At 41.7% G+C, this 18,821-nt stretch overlaps 1 protein-coding gene across 1 annotated transcript; it reads left to right on the forward strand.

The window, feature by feature from the left end:
• Positions 1-15,350: 15,350 nt before the first annotated feature.
• LOC124279870 lies at positions 15,351-16,040 on the forward strand. The gene has a single exon (XM_046715748.1). It carries the CDS (start codon positions 15,351-15,353, stop codon positions 16,038-16,040), a length of 690 nt encoding a protein of 229 aa, XP_046571704.1.
• The last annotated feature ends 2,781 nt before the right edge of the window (positions 16,041-18,821 follow it).

Genomic DNA, 18,821 nt, shown 5'->3' on the forward strand with positions numbered 1-18,821 from the left:
TACATGATGCTGATGTCAAACTGCCTACATGATGCTGATGTCAAACTGCCTACATGATGCTGATGTCAAACTGCCTACATGATGCTGATGTCAAACTGCCTACATGATGCTGATGTCAAACTGCCTACATGATGCTGATGTCAAACTGCCTACATGATGCTGATGTCAAACTGCCTACATGATGCTGATGTCAAACTGCCTACATGATGCTGATGTCAAACTGCCTACATGATGCTGATGTCAAACTGCCTACATGATGCTGATGTCAAACTGCCTACATGATGCTGATGTCAAACTGCCTACATGATGCTGATGTCAAACTGCCTACATGATGCTGATGTCAAACTGCCTACATGATGCTGATGTCAAACTGCCTACATGATGCTGATGTCAAACTGCCTACATGATGCTGATGTCTGCCTGTCATGATGCTGTCAACTGCCTATGATGCTGATGTCAAACTGCCTACATGATGCTGATGTCAAACTGCCTACATGATGCTGATGTCAAACTGCCTACATGATGCTGATGTCAAACTGCCTACATGATGCTGATGTCAAACTGCCTACATGATGCTGATGTCAAACTGCCTACATGATGCTGATGTCAAACTGCCTACATGATGCTGATGTCAAACTGCCTACATGATGCTGATGTCAAACACTGCCTACATGATGCTGATGTCAAACTGCCTACATGATGCTGATGTCAAACTGCCTACATGATGCTGATGTCAAACTGCCTACATGATGCTGATGTCAAACTGCCTACTGCCTACATGATGCTGATGTCAAACTGCCTACATGATGCTGATGTCAAACTGCCTACATGATGCTGATGTCAAACTGCCTACATGATGCTGATGTCAAACTGCCTACATGATGCTGATGTCAAACTGCCTACATGATGCTGATGTCAAACTGCCTACATGATGCTGATGTCAAACTGCCTACATGATGCTGATGTCAAACTGCCTACATGATGCTGATGTCAAACTGCCTACATGATGCTGATGTCAAACTGCCTACATGATGCTGATGTCAAACTGCCTACATGATGCTGATGTCAAACTGCCTACATGATGCTGATGTCAAACTGCCTACATGATGCTGATGTCATGTCAATGCTGATGTCTGCCTACTGCCTACATGATGCTGATGTCAAACTGCCTACATGATGCTGATGTCAAACTGCCTACATGATGCTGATGTCAAACTGCCTACATGATGCTGATGTCAAACTGCCTACATGATGCTGATGTCAAACTGCCAACATGCCTATGTCATGATGATGCTGATGTCAAACTGCCTACATGATGCTGATGTCAAACTGCCTACATGATGCTGATGTCAAACTGCCTACATGATGCTGATGTCAAACTGCCTACATGATGCTGATGTCAAACTGCCTACATGATGCTGATGTCAAACTGCCTACATGATGCTGATGTCAAACTGCCTACATGATGCTGATGTCAAACTGCCTACATGATGCTGATGTCAAACTGCCTACATGATGCTGATGTCAAACTGCCTACATGATGCTGATGTCAAACTGCCTACATGATGCTGATGTCAAACTGCCTACATGATGCTGATGTCAAACTGCCTACATGATGCTGATGTCAAACTGCCTACATGATGCTGATGTCAAACTGCCTACATGATGCTGATGTCGCACTGCCTACATGATGCTGATGTCAAACTGCCTACATGATGCTGATGTCAAACTGCCTACATGATGCTGATGTCAAACTGCCTACATGATGCTGATGTCAAACTGCCTACATGATGCTGATGTCAAACTGCCTACATGATGCTGATGTCAAACTGCCTACATGATGCTGATGTCAAACTGCCTACATGATGCTGATGTCAACTGCCTACATGATGCTGATGTCAAACTGCCTACATGATGCTGATGTCAAACTGCCTACATGATGCTGATGTCAAACTGCCTACATGATGCTGATGTCAAACTGCCTACATGATGCTGATGTCAAACTGCCTACATGATGCTGATGTCAAACTGCCTACATGATGCTGATGTCAAACTGCCTACATGATGCTGATGTCAAACTGCCTACATGATGCTGATGTCAAACTGCCTACATGATGCTGATGTCAAACTGCCTACATGATGCTGATGATGTCAAACTGCCTACATGATGCTGATGATGCTCAAACTGCCTACATGATGCTGATGTCAAACTGCCTACATGATGCTGATGTCAAACTGCCTACATGATGCTGATGTCAAACTGCCTACATGATGAGTGATGTCAAACTGATGTCAAACTGCCTACATGATGCTGATGTCAAACTGCCTACATGATGCTGATGTCAAACTGCCTACATGATGCTGATGTCAAACTGCCTACATGATGCTGATGTCAAACTGCCTACATGATGCTGATGTCAAACTGCCTACATGATGCTGATGTCAAACTGCCTACATGATGCTGATGTCAAACTGCCTACATGATGCTGATGTCAAACTGCCTACATGTCAAATGCCTGCCTACATGATGCTGATGTCAAACTGCCTACATGATGCTGATGTCAAACTGCCTACATGATGCTGATGTCAAACTGCCTACATGATGCTGATGTCAAACTGCCTACATGATGCTGATGTCAAACTGCCTACATGATGCTGATGTCGCACTGCCTACATGATGCTGATGTCAAACTGCCTACATGATGCTGATGTCAAACTGCCTACATGATGCTGATGTCAAACTGCCTACATGATGCTGATGTCAAACTGCCTACATGATGCTGATGTCAAACTGCCTACATGATGCTGATGTCAAACTGCCTACATGATGCTGATGTCAAACTGCCCACTGATGCTGCTGATGTCAAACTGCCTACATGATGCTGATGTCTGATGTCAAACTGCCTACATGATGCTGATGTCAAACTGCCTACATGATGCTGATGTCAAACTGCCTACATGATGCTGATGTCAAACTGCCTACATGATGCTGATGTCAAACTGCCTACATGATGCTGATGTCAAACTGCCTACATGATGATGATGTCAATGCTGATGTCAAACTGCCTACATGATGCTGATGTCAAACTGCCTACATGATGCTGATGTCAAACTGCCTACATGATGCTGATGTCAAACTGCCTACATGATGCTGATGTCAAACTGCCTACATGATGCTGATGTCAAACTGCCTACATGATGCTGATGTCAAACTGCCTACATGATGCTGATGTCAAACTGCCTACATGATGCTGATGTCAAACTGCCTACATGATGCTGATGTCAAACTGCCTACATGATGCTGATGTCGCACTGCCTACATGATGCTGATGTCAAACTGCCTACATGATGCTGATGTCAAACTGCCTACATGATGCTGCCTACATGATGTCAAACTGATGATGCTGATGTCAAACTGCCTACATGATGCTGATGTCAAACTGCCTACATGATGCTGATGTCAAACTGCCTACATGATGCTGATGTCAACTGCCTACATGATGCTGATGTCAAACTGCCCTACATGATGCTGATGTCTGCCTACATGATGCTGATGTCAAACTGCCTACATGATGCTGATGTCAAACTGCCTACATGATGCTGATGTCAAACTGCCTACATGATGCTGATGTCAAACTGCCTACATGATGCTGATGTCAAACTGCCTACATGATGCTGATGTCGCACTGCCTACATGATGCTGATGTCAAACTGCCTACATGATGCTGATGTCAAACTGCCTACATGATGCTGATGTCAAACTGCCTACATGATGCTGATGTCAAACTGCCTACATGATGCTGATGTCAAACTGCCTACATGATGCTGATGTCAAACTGCCTACATGATGCTGATGTCAAACTGCCTACATGATGCTGATGTCAAACTGCCTACATGATGCTGATGTCAAACTGCCTACATGATGCTGATGTCAAACTGCCTACATGATGCTGATGTCAAACTGCCTACATGATGCTGATGTCAAACTGCCTACATGATGCTGATGTCAAACTGCCTACATGATGCTGATGTCAAACTGCACTGCCTGCCATGATGCTGATGTCAAACTGCCTACATGATGCTGATGTCAAACTGCCTACATGATGCTGATGTCAAACTGCCTACATGATGCTGATGTCAAACTGCCTACATGATGCTGATGTCAAACTGCCTACATGATGCTGATGTCAAACTGCCTATGTCATGTCAAACTGCCTACATGATGCTGACATGATGATGCTGATGTCAAACTGCCTACATGATGCTGATGTCAAACTGCCTACATGATGCTGATGTCAAATGCCTACATGATGCTGATGTCAAACTGCCTACATGATGCTGATGTCAAACTGCCTACATGATGCTGATGTCAAACTGCCTACATGATGCTGATGTCAAACTGCCTACATGATGCTGATGTCAAACTGCCTACATGATGCTGATGTCAAACTGCCTACATGATGCTGATGTCAAACCTACATGATGCTGATGTGCCTACATGATGCTGATGTCAAACTGCCTACATGATGCTGATGTCAAACTGCCTACATGATGCTGATGTCAAACTGCCTACATGATGCTGATGTCAAACATGATGCTGATGTCAAACTGCCTACATGATGCTGATGTCAAACTGCCTACATGATGCTGATGTCAAACTGCCTACATGATGCTGATGTCAAACTGCCTACATGATGCTGATGTCAAACTGCCTACATGATGCTGATGTCAAACTGCCTACATGATGCTGATGTCAAACTGCCTACATGATGCTGATGTCAAACTGCCTACATGATGCTGATGTCAAACTGCCTACATGATGCTGATGTCAAACTGCCTACATGATGCTGATGTCAAACTGCCTACATGATGCTGATGTCAAACTGCCTACATGATGCTGATGTCAAACTGCCCTACATGATGCTGATGTCAAACTGCCTACATGATGCTGATGTCAAACTGCCTACATGATGCTGATGTCAACTGCCTACTGATACATGATGCTGATGTCAAACTGCCTACCTATGATGCTGATGTCAAACTGCCTACATGATGCTGATGTCGCACTGCCTACATGATGCTGATGTCAAACTGCCTACATGATGCTGATGTCAAACTGCCTGTCACATGATGCTGATGTCAAACTGCCTACATGATGCTGATGTCAAACTGCCTACATGATGCTGATGTCAAACTGCCTACATGATGCTGATGTCAAACTGCCTACATGATGCTGATGTCAAACTGCCTACATGATGCTGATGTCAAACTGCCTACATGATGCTGATGTCAAACTGCCTACATGATGCTGATGTCAAACTGCCTACATGATGATGCTGATGTCAAACTGCCTACATGATGCTGATGTCAAACTGCCTACATGATGCTGATGTCAAAACTGCCTACATGATGCTGATGTCAAACTGCCTACATGATGCTGATGTCAAACTGCCTACATGATGCTGATGTGTCAAACTGCCTACATGATGCTGATGTCAAACTGCCTACATGATGCTGATGTCAAACTGCCTACATGATGCTGATGTCAAACTGCCTACATGATGCTGATGTCAAACTGCCTACATGATGCTGATGTCATGATGCTGATGCCTACATGATGCTGATGTCAAACTGCCTACATGATGCTGATGTCAAACTGCCTACATGATGCTGATGTCAAACTGCCTACATGATGCTGATGTCAAACTGCCTACATGATGCTGATGTCAAACTGCCTACATGATGCTGATGTCAAACTGCCTACATGATGCTGATGTCAAACTGCCTACATGATGCTGATGTCAAACTGCCTACATGATGCTGATGTCAAACTGCCTACATGATGCTGATGTCAAACTGCCTACATGATGCTGATGTCAAACTGCTGCCTACATGATGCTGATGCCTCAAACTGCCTACATGATGCTGATGTCAAACTGCCTACATGATGCTGATGTCAAACTGCCTACATGATGCTGATGTCAAACTGCCTGATGCTGATGCTGATGTCAAACTGCCTACATGATGCTGATGTCGCACTGCCTACATGATGCTGATGTCAAACTGCCTACATGATGCTGATGTCAAACTGCCTACATGATGCTGATGTCAAACTGCCTACATGATGCTGATGTCAAACTGCCTACATGATGCTGATGTCAAACTGCCTACATGATGCTGATGTCAAACTGCCTACATGATGCTGATGTCAAACTGCCTACATGATGCTGATGTCAAACTGCCTACATGATGCTGATGTCAAACTGCCTACATGATGCTGATGTCAAACTGCCTACATGATGCTGATGTCAAACTGCCTACATGATGCTGATGTCAAACTGCCTACATGATGATGATGTCAAACTGCCTACAATGCTGCCTGCCTACATGATGCTGATGTCAAACTGCCTACATGATGCTGATGTCAAACTGCCTACATGATGCTGATGTCAAACTGCCTACATGATGCTGATGTCAAACTGCCTACATGATGCTGATGTCAAACTGCCTACATGATGCTGATGTCAAACTGCCTACATGATGCTGATGTCACACTGCTGCTGATGTCGCACTGACATGATGATGTCAAACTGCCTACATGATGCTGATGTCAAACTGCCTACATGATGCTGATGTCAAACTGCCTACATGATGCTGATGTCAAACTGCCTGCACATGATGCTGATGTCAAACTGCCTACATGATGCTGATGTCAAACTGCCTACATGATGCTGATGTCAAACTGCCTACATGATGCTGATGTCAAACTGCCTACATGATGCTGATGTCAAACTGCCTACATGATGCTGATGTCAAACTGCCTACATGATGCTGATGTCAAACTGCCTACATGATGCTGATGTCAAACTGCCTACATGATGCTGATGTCAAACTGCCTACATGATGCTGATGTCAAACTGCCTACATGATGCTGATGTCAAACTGCCTACATGATGCTGATGTCAAACTGCCTACATGATGCTGATGTCAAAACTGCCTACATGATGCTGATGTCAAACTGCCTACATGATGCTGATGTCAAACTGCTGCCTACATGATGCTGATGTCAAACTGCCTACATGATGCTGATGTCAAACTGCCTACATGATGCTGATGTCAAACTGCCTACATGATGCTGATGTCAAACTGCCTGCATGATGCTGATGTCAAACTGCCTACATGATGCTGATGTCAAACTGCCTACATGATGCTGATGTCAAACTGCCTACATGATGCTGATGTCAAACTGCCTACATGATGCTGATGTCAAACTGCCTACATGATGCTGATGTCAAACTGCCTACATGATGCTGATGTCAAACTGCCTACATGATGCTGATGTCAAACTGCCTACATGATGCTGATGTCAAACTGCCTACATGATGCTGATGTCAAACTGCCTACATGATGCTGATGTCAAACTGCCTACATGATGCTGATGTCAAACTGCCTACATGATGATGCTGATGTCAATGTGCCGACATGATGCTGATGTCAAACTGCCTACATGATGCTGATGTCAAACTGCCTACATGATGCTGATGTCAAACTGCCTACATGATGCTGATGTCAAACTGCCTACATGATGCTGATGTCAAACTGCCTACATGATGCTGATGTCAAACTGCCTACATGATGCTGATGTCGCACTGCCTACATGATGCTGATGTCAAACTGCCTACATGATGCTGATGTCAAACTGCCTACATGATGCTGATGTCAAACTGCCTACATGATGCTGATGTCAAACTGCCTACATGATGTCAAACTGCCTACATGATGCTGATGTCAAACTGCCTACATGATGCTGATGTCAAACCTACATGCCTACATGATGCTGATGTTGCACTGCCTACATGATGCTGATGTCAAACTGCCTGACATGATGCTGATGTCAAACTGCCTACATGATGCTGATGTCAAACTGCCTACATGATGCTGATGTCGCACTGCCTACATGATGCTGATGTCAAACTGCCTACATGATGCTGATGTCAAACTGCCTACATGATGCTGATGTCAAACTGCCTACATGATGCTGATGTCAAACTGCCTACATGATGCTGATGTCAAACTGCCTACATGATGCTGATGTCTGCCTACATGATGCTGATGTCAAACTGCCTACATGATGCTGATGTCAAACTGCCTACATGATGCTGATGTCAAACTGCCTACATGATGCTAATGTCAAACTGCCTACATGATGCTGATGTCAAACTGCCTACATGATGCTGATGTCAAACTGCCTACATGATGCTGATGTCAAACTGCCTACATGATGCTGATATCACACTGCCTACATGATGCTGATGTCAAACTGTACACATGATGCTGATGTCAAACTGCCTACATGATGCTGATGTCAAACTGCATACTTGATGCTGATGTCAAACTGCCTACATGATGCTGATGTCAAACTGCCTACATGATGCCAATGTCACACTGCCTACAAGATGCAGATGTCAAGCTGCCTACATGATGCATGATGTTTAACTACTCTCAACCCTTTTTACCGCAAATTAACATCAAGGGAGGATATTATACATTTCAGTGAACTACATAATCTGCAACGCCTGATTGAAATGCGTAGATGTGGGATGTGTGTTGATGTGTGCTAATTTTGTTCAGCAGATGAACGTACATTATGTTTGCATCGTATACTGAGGTGGCCTGTTTCAGTATGTTGAGGTGTGGCTTTCATGCTGTGTTTATTAATGAGTGAGTTAGTTGGGTTTTGAGAATACTCCAGTTATATCAATTAGTGGTGATAACAGACATTCAGGAAATGGTGATTGTATGCACATGCTAAATCAATATCCATGTACACCTGGACAGACAAGGGAATGTATGGCCTTAATGCCTAAAATATTGTAAAATGATTAAAAAAAAATGAGCAAGAGTCGTATTGCTCTTTTTTTTCAATCTTGGTAGAAACATCAGGCTTGATTGTCATCTAAACGTGACCAATGGCTGGAGCGCCTGGAATATGCATTCATAAATATTATGCACACATAAATACCTGAAGCTAATCCAGTCAGTCAAAATTGCATTTAACATCTATTTTCAATTATCATTTAATTACTCTGATCACATTTACTTAACCTCTACCCTGTTTTGTATCATTTTGTAATCAGTAAGTTGTTAGTTGAATTTGATATGTTCATTGAGTTCAAGCAGCCGCTCCAATACATTAGTTTTGTATTTTGGGTAAATGAGTAGCGGTGTAGAGACCTTTTCGACTGTGTAGTTTTAATGGAAGTGACTAGGTCTGACTTTCAGTGATTTCCATCGCTTACATGCCTCCCATAAAAAAATCTTTTAAAGAGAGGAATCCACTGGAATGCAAACCGCAGACAGAAAAACATCAATCACTTCTCTAATAGTTTTTGTTTTGTAATTATTTCATTAAAAATTGCTCCTTCTGGGTAAAAAAAGACGGAGAGGAAAAATATCTAGAGTATAAAAAAATGACAAACTAGACATTGACACACGAAGACCCCTACGCTAATACCAACCGAGGATCGGGGAAAAACTCACTTGTCATTTCAAATCAAATGAAAGATTGCTTCCGTGGCGATGTTTATCGGTAAAGGTCAACAAAATTACGTTTTATGGTGATTACTCAGCAATCATTTGAAGTAACCGGAAATTAGAAATATTGGACCTTAAAATACTGCAGCAACGACGAAATTTCTTCAATAAGTATCATTCGGAGGCAAATGTCAGCGTACATCTTGGTGCGGCAAACGATTGAAAATGTCATTTCAGCTTTCAGAGCGTACGCCTTGGATTTTGTATTCTTAGACTTTGGAGAAATCACAGTTCTGAACGGAGATATCAAATCCGATTGTGTCTATGACCATATTGTTGAAACGACCGCATTACTTTGAAAAGGTTTATCCCGCAGGTTAAAAACTGATGTTAGCATCTGATAGTATGCCTTATTGAACTTGCATGGAAACAGATATGGAACGTGTTCTATGCCCATGTGCAAAAAACACGCCCTTGGGCCTTGGGACGTATATACATATAGTTTAACAGCCTAACCTTCGCGTAACATGAGATATTGCTTGGCTGAAAATGCGATATCTCCGAAGATCTGGGGTTACAAGGAAATTACATCTCAAAGCTTTGTAAACTCTTGTGAGGTCATCAAGACGTTACAGTCAAAACGGCATCGCTAATCTCCGCTGGATACCTGTTGAGCTGTGTAAATGTTTGTATCAATTAAGTTCAAGACACTAATTATTACTGTTTAAAAACTGCAAAAGTTGAAAAAACCTATTCTGGATTATAACAGAATCTAAAAGTCACACACATCTTACAGCTTATATCTTACAATGTATCAACACTCACACACATCTTACAGCTTATATCTTACAATGTATCAACACTCACACACATCTTACAGCTTATATCTTCTTACAGCTTACAATGTATCAACACTCACACACATCTTACAGCTTATATCTTACAATGTATCAACACTCACACACATTTTACAGCTTATATCTTACAATGTATCAACACTCACACACATCTTACAGCTTATATCTTACAATGTATCAACACTCACACACATCTTACAGCTTATATCTTACAATGTATCAACACTCACACACATCTTACAGCTTATATCTTACAATGTATCAACACCCACACACATTTTACAGCTTATATCTTACAATGTATCAACACTCACACACATTTTACAGCTTATATCTTACAATGTATCAACACTCACACACATCTTACAGCTTATATCTTACAATGTATCAACACTCACACACATCTTACAGCTTATATCTTACAATGTATCAACACTCGTCGATAAAACAGTTACTCATGTGACATCATCTATTTGTACGGAAATAAATAGCGGATCCTGACAAATACATACTATTACTTCAACTTCGCCACATAAAGTAACCATGAGGCCCTATCACTGAAATAGGTCAATGTTTGAGTAATTCGGCCGTAGCCTTCTCCAGTGTCAGGAGACGACGATAATAGTAATAAAAAAACAATGAAATATAATTACATTCTATCGTTCAAAATATGTATCTCGAGTGCAGTCACTAATCAATATTCTATAAAGGTCTTGATTCCAAATCTGTGTGGCCGCCAACACCATTCACAATATCATCTCCATCGAGTGTCTCTCATTCGTAAGTGCATTCACATTACAAGCGTCACAAGGGATGCTTGGGTAAATGGTGTTTAAATAGTGTGTTCGTGTTTACCAAACATGATTACCATTTTTGCACTTCCTATGATCATATTTCCAGAACAGCAACGCTATATCTGTGCCCCCTGAACCTATGGAATCAATGGCGAAAATACCTCTTCTATTCGTAGTCAAGAGCAACCCACAACCTCCTCTTTATTGTGATCAAAGGTACTTGCTATCAACTTTCCGTAAGGCTCACCCAGTGGACGTCTGTCAGACCGTAAGATCAGTTCAAACAGTGCAAGACAGCCTTAACTCGCCACACAGATTCCGATTAAACATGTACTCTGGTTAAGCGTAATTCGATATTAACAGCAACGATGAAATCGGTTAGTCAATCTCTGCACACTCCTTACCCAAACACCGTTTAGTTCACTTGCCTTGTGAGGGTTCATTATACCAAAGATTAATATCACACAGACTATTCATTTCAAGCTGCCTTTTTGTTTCCTCTCGTTCTTCTTTAAACGAGTTTACCATTACAGTAACATGTGTCATGGAAATATTCAAAACGTGAAAACATAATTTTTATATTCATAATTTTTTATCTTTTGTTCACATCTATTGTACGACTTCACGTGTAAGCATCAATGCCTAGTTGACAGCTTGCGATACAGTGACAGTAACGTGTAAATGTATACGGCTGTGGTATTCGCTGTCATCCTGGTGTAACCGGGTTGTGATTGGTATAAATGACGTCCAAGCACAGGCTGCGGGTGTGAGGTTTTATTCGCAGTAAGAGAGGTAACGACACCCTGCAATACACAAAACAATAACATAAGGTAATATCATAAAAACATGATGCATCTTTCACATACAAGTAACTTACAAGTACACATTCACATTCGCATATAAATATCTTTGTTAATGAGGCATAAAATCATTGTCTTGATTACATAAAGAATTCATGAAGGGCGATAACTCAATGTATGTGTACTATACATGAGGTATACAATGAACATGGATCATTGTTATAAATAACATTACATGTTCTCAATACAATAATTAATTACCACTTTGTGGTACCAATGATACATATGACAATCAGTGATACATATCTATCATAATATATTATTTCCAATATATACAGAGTATAATATTTAATATTCAAATTATCCGTACCTTGTGGGTGACACTGGGGTGTTAATTCTCCTGGGGCAGCCGCCTCAATTGTACAGTGGCAGTGTTCACCTATACAGGAACACATCAATTCAAAGATATAGCTACAAGATATACAATGAAACCCAATGCTTAAAAAGTATCACTCCAGAGACGGGAAAACACATGAATTGGCTGATCACGGAAAGAAGTGTTTCACATTGCAAAGAATTATCATAACACATAAATTAAGGCATTCACTCACTAAACATTCACACAGAAAGATTTGACCAGGTCGGAATATTTAGCCCTACTTATTTAATGACTATGGTGACATGATCACCATACCAAAGATAAATATATTAAAGGTGTTCAAATATGATAAACATAGCTTAGACTACCTATATTATATGCATATATAATAGCTAGCAATAATATATAATACTAACCTTAAACAATGAAAATTCTCTGTTGCCAATTAGTCAAAGATCAGACCAGTCTGTAAGTCAGTGTGTTGTCAAGTGCAGGATGGATGAAAAAGTGCACAGTTTAAACCGACCAATGAAAACAAGGCTTGGGTAAAACAAAGACGAGACAATGACTTAAACATGAACTAAGCTAAAACCCCTTTACCTTCATAGACTGCTCCAAAAGGATAGTAAGGAGAAGTTGAAAACTACTGTCCTAACAACTTTAAAATACTAGAACATAAAAACACCTGAATTAGATAAAACTATTCACAACAAACTATTCAGAACTGGTATCTGCCACAGTGGCATATCTTTGTTTTCATGCAAAACAGTCTACACAAAGCACAAAAATGCTTCCATAAGGCCAGTCTGCTGTGACTATTGTTATTGCTTGTACATGTAACAAGAAAAAACAACAAAACGTCTGATAACGAGATGAGCGAACTAGCATTGGCAGTGATGTTATCGTTACGCCTGAGTGCTCAATACAGTTCAGTTATTGTATTGTTGGTGGTCTCAGTTTCAGCGAAGACTTTGAAGCAAATATCATTACAAGTCCATTCCCAAAATGTTTATACCGAGATAACCCTCCTACCCCTCCCCTTGTGTTGAAAAAGTGACATGTTGGTTGGAAGGTTTTCTTTTCTTATAAGCTGCAGAATATAAATTAAATTATAAATTATTGGATATTTATGTAGCGCACTTATTCACGCACTAATGCATGCTCAAGGCTTGTATACAGAGTATCAGAAGCAGTAGTTTCCCTGTCGTGCCTCGGTTCCATAATTTGATTTACATGCTGCTAATGAATAACAGGAGCACTGACTTCAGCGCCATGGCCAGGACCATAGCCGGGACCATACTAAACACACTGTGTAGGTGTCCGGAACTGCGGACGTCACCAACGATCACTCCATTCGTATCGTTTTTCTGATGTTTTGTCCTTTGCGCCCAAGGAAATCAGTTTTGTCGGACAATAGAGGCATTCTTGCGTTGACGTTTTATATATAATTATAAGTGCACGCTTTATCACTGTTTAAGACTGTCCACTATTGGCCTGAATGACTGCACGGCACCTACGGCTGATGGCACCAAGAAACCTACTGATACACCTTGTGGAATGGCAGGTAATTCTCTCTGGCCTAACTGCTTGGTTGGCCGTGGTTGACGTTGACGTAGCCGTCTGTCAAGATCATCCCACACAAACTCACTTTGTTAGGGGTACGGTGAATAAGACTGTTGACTAAATGTTGACTTCATAAGCTGCACGTTCTTCCCGCCCCTGATGCTGTTCCTGCAACAGTTTACTGTTACTTTACCCTCGTAAAACTTCACACCGTAAATCAAAACAAACGTTATGAAAGTTTTTTCCAGATTTGGTCTGATGTTTTCATTATATTCTGCGTTGAAATGAATTTTTTATCATAAACCGATTTGTAGTTAGATTGTGATCGGTATCATTTTGACCGAAACTGGCTGAAGGCAGCACCCACGTTGAATAATAATAATGCATTTCTATAGCACCTGATATCCAGCTGAAAGCTGCTCAGCGGTGCTTTACATGAATACAAACATGGAACAACACAAAAGTTAAAAGTTCTTGGAGGATAAGAATGTTTTCAAGGATTGGCGGAAAGAGTCAATTGAGTTTGCAGATCTGACTTCAGGAGGGATACTATTCCACAGTGCTGGGGCTGCCACAGAGAAGGCATGACCAGCAAGCTGAGTTCTGGTGAATGGGACAGTGAGCTGTGACTGTTCTGAGGACCGGAGGTTTTGTGGCGGAATATAAGGAGTGAGGAGTTCGGGGCTGTCTCACAGTGAAGAGCAGAGTAGGTGAGGGTTAGAATTTTGAACGATACACGTTTCTGGATTGGGAATCAGTGCAGCTGTTTCCGGATAGGTGTGATATGCTGATGTTGTCTGGTACGGGCAATGACTCTGGCTGCTTTATTCTGGACTCTTTGTAGATGGAACAAGTATATATGGATGACAACTTCTTTTATTCTAGAGCACGACGTTTCGATACAGGTTCTTGTATCGTTTTCAAGTGAGAATGGTACAGGGAGAGAACAGGTGATATATATAAAACAAGACTAATTAACAAGGCAAGGCGGAACAACAATGTGATGATAACAAATAAAGGGATAACAGATGATTACAGGGATAAACATAGAGGCCAGCGGAAGCCAATGATACACAGAGCATAGAATGTATACACGATTAACAATGTGATGATAGTGAATAAAGGGTAGGAGAGGACCACGGGGATACACATAGAAGCCAGTAGAAGCCAGTAATGTTTCTACAAGAGGCTATGGTTGATTGATGAGCTCATCGTATGCAGTGGGGATAAAGTAGCCTTGATCTCTATTAATCAGTGGTCGGTATCGTTTGATGTTAATTCCTTCAGTTATCTTGAGTTTGGTAAAGTCTGATTGGTTTCTAGAGATGGTGGTGAAGTCAGTCCAGTTGATTTGGTGATTGGGATGAGTTGCTATGTGGTCTGATATGGCTGATTTCTGGTCCGAGTTGATGTATGAAGTCTGATGTTCCCTCCACGAGTGAAGTCAGGCATCATCTCCACGCTTACCGGAAGGGCTAAGAGCATCTGTTCTACGACTCTCCATGACGAAATCAACCACCTGAAAGAAGTATTTGTCAGCCTTAACCACTACCCACCCCAGTTAGTGAACAGAACAATTGCAGCTACATTATCACCATCTACTACTAAAATTCCTCGACCTGAATCTGACCCTATAAAGATCTCCATTCCATCCATCGGCAAACCTTCCCACCAGATCAGCAGGCCCCTTAAGCAACATGCAGGCATAGATACCACCTTTTCAACTTCCGCCACCATCAACAACCTCCTGCAGGCCAATGGTAGAAAATACCCACAAACCAAGAAACCCCAAAGCCCCAAAGGCAAAATTGACTGCAATTGTGGACACTCATACATAGGAGAAACATCCAGGCCCGTCAACACCAGAATCAAGGAACATCAGATTTCAACCATCAAATCGGACCAGAAATCAGCCATTTCAGACCACATAGCAACTCATCCCAATCACCAAATCAACTGGACTGACTTCACCATCCTCGTTAGAAACCAATCAGACTTTACCAAACTCAAGATAACTGAAGGAATTAACATCAAACGATACCGACCACTGATTAATAGAGATCAAGGCTACTTTATCCCCACTGCATACGATGAGCTCATCAATCAACCATAGCCTCTTGTAGAAACATTACTGGCTTCTACTGGCTTCTCTGTGTATCCCCGTTGTCCTCTCCTACGCTTTATTCACTATCATCACATTGTTTATCTTGTATACATTCTATGCTCTGTGTATCATTGGCTTCCGCTGGCCTCTATGTTTATCCCTGTAATCATCTGTTATCCCTTTATTTGTTATCATCACATTGTTGTTCCGCCTTGCCTTGTTAATTAGTCTTGTTATATATATATCACCTGTTCTCTCCCTGTACCATTCTCACTTGAAAACGATACAAGAACCTGTATCCAAACGTCGTGCTCTAGAATAAAAGAAGTTGTCATCCATAAATACTTGTTCTAGTTGACTTCCAACTTCTAAAAATGCCACTCAAAGAAGTCTTTGTAGATGTGTGATGGCTCCAGATCCTGACAGTATAGAATTGCAGTAATCCAGATGCGAAGTGACATATGCATGCACAAGCGTTTTGGTGGTATCAACATCAAGGTACCGTCTGATATTTCCGAAGGAACAAAGTTTGAAGTTTGTGGTTCTGACTGTCTTTAGGGTTTGAGTCTTGCTCGACATACACCTGTCCATTTGAACACCCAGATTCCTGACAGATGTGGAAAGTGCTACGGAAGATGATCCAACTGAGAGCGTGTGGCTTTCAACTTTGCTGAGTTGGTTGAAGGTCCTGATCATCATGAATTCAGTTTTGTCACTATTGAGTTTAAGGAAGTTTGATGACATCCAATTCTGAACTTTGCAAACACATTCTTCTAGCTGTGAGATTCCATTCCTGATATAACGAGGTTTAATGCAAATATTCAGTTATTGGTCATCGGCATAGCTATGGAATTTGAGTGAGTACCGGCGTATAATGCCACACTAGAGGTTTAGTGTAGACTGAGAAGAGGACGGGTCCAAGAACCGACTCCTGTGGAACCCCACACTTCAACTCGTTGCTGTCTGATATGAAACCATCAACTAGAACGGACATGGACCTCTCATCAAGATATGACTCAAGCCATGCCAGAGCTGTTCTTGTAATCCCAAACGTGTACCGGAGACGCGATGTCAGGATGTTGTGGTCCACCGAGTCAAAAGCCTTCTTGAAGGTCCATAGAGCGAAGGATGTCGTTGTGAACTCGGAGCAGCGCTGTTTCCGTTGAGTGCGATTTCCTGAATGCAAACTGGAAGGTTCTGACAATTGATGGTCAGATATGTGCCTGCTTAGTTGAGCGAGGACCACTTTCTCCATTACTTTCGAGAGAAAGGGCAGGTTCGAGACCGGCCTGTAATTCTTAAAGTCCAAAGGATCCAAGGATGCCTTTTTGAGTAACGGGGTAACCAGTGCCTGCTTGAAGCAATGTGGCACTGTGCCAGAGTCCAGGGAGCACTTGATGACTGAACAGGCTGCTGCTGCCACTGATGGCATGCAATGACGTAATAGCCACGTCAGAACTGGGTCAAGAGAGTATGATTTACAAGGTGACACCCGAACTATACTGGTCACATCCTCTTCACTGACAGGGATGAACTCCTTAAGGGTGGTGCCACTGAACTCTGTCTCGTCTGACAGGGGGTCCTGATGAGAATGTTCGTTTGAAATGTCCTCTACAATTTTCCGCACCTTGTCCGAGAAGAAATCAACCAAGCGATTAGCTTGCAGTTTGGAATCTGATGGACACCTTCCAGAACTGGCTTCCTTCACTTCTGTTAGCTTCTTCACGATCGAGAATAGCTGTTTGGAATAGAATCACGTTTATCAAGATTTAGGAAAGCGGACTCCACTGTACGATTCCGACTGTGTCATATGGACGTATTTATGCATGTATTTCACTATCAGATGGTGATGATTCCTGGTATTCCTGGTTGCTGTATTCATCGGAATATCATATTCTACTAAATGTTAGTTATTGTTCGGTGAACATCTACTTGGGATGGTGGCTACAAATGAAACTAAGAAGACATTGTTGTTCATTGGCGATATATTGGACACGTCTATCGGCTTCTATTTTCAGCCAAGTAATGTTTTCTTTACGTTGGTAATGTGTTGGTTAAATCCAATTCTCAGGTGTATACTTTCTTTTGATTGCAGTTTCGTGCAAAGTATTCACCAAAGACCGAAATGGACTGACTTCACAGATGTTAGACTCATTCCGAGCCATCGACGTCGAAATCTCTACTGGTTTGCCAACATCACCACGGAAATCAGGATCGCATAGATACAGATTTCGGTTTCTTAATTATACCGAGGCACAGCGTCTCCAAATCTACACAGAAGTACTTCACGGTTATTTTGTTGCCCCGGGAAGCGGCCAGGCAGTGTCAGGTTGTCCACCCTCTGAAGATTGTGTTAATTATGTCGGATGGCATGAACAATTGAACAGTTTAAAGTGTCATAAGACATGCCGTAAAATGTCTCAATGTCCATTGATAAATCATGGAAAATAAAAAATACAATAGTAAAAATACATTTTGAGTGAATTTATGCCAACAGTATACTAACAACAATACCGTCAATTGTACGACCACAACTATACTATAAGCACGGGTCAGTGAACTGTATAGTGATATTGAAACAATACGTTAACCCTGAAATCTATAAGCAAAATGAAATTCGTTTTGAAATCAGCAAACCATCAGTTTTATATATTAACAGTTGTATTATAGAATTAGGTCACCAAGTTACTCAGCAAATTAAATATACAGGCCGTATGCAATAAAGTGGCAGTGCAAAACTCACTTTACGATGGCAGTATAATTATAAAAAAACACTTGTAATAGCATTAA

The sequence above is a fragment of the Haliotis rubra genome, unplaced genomic scaffold (assembly GCF_003918875.1).
Source record: "Haliotis rubra isolate DU_JTF1 unplaced genomic scaffold, ASM391887v1 Scf107, whole genome shotgun sequence".
Classification (NCBI taxonomy): domain Eukaryota; kingdom Metazoa; phylum Mollusca; class Gastropoda; order Lepetellida; family Haliotidae; genus Haliotis; species Haliotis rubra.

Bases quoted from the DNA above. Each gene is read 5' to 3' on its own strand.
- LOC124279870 (XM_046715748.1), top strand. From the start codon at position 15,351: ATGTTCCCTCCACGAGTGAAGTCAGGCATCATCTCCACGCTTACCGGA.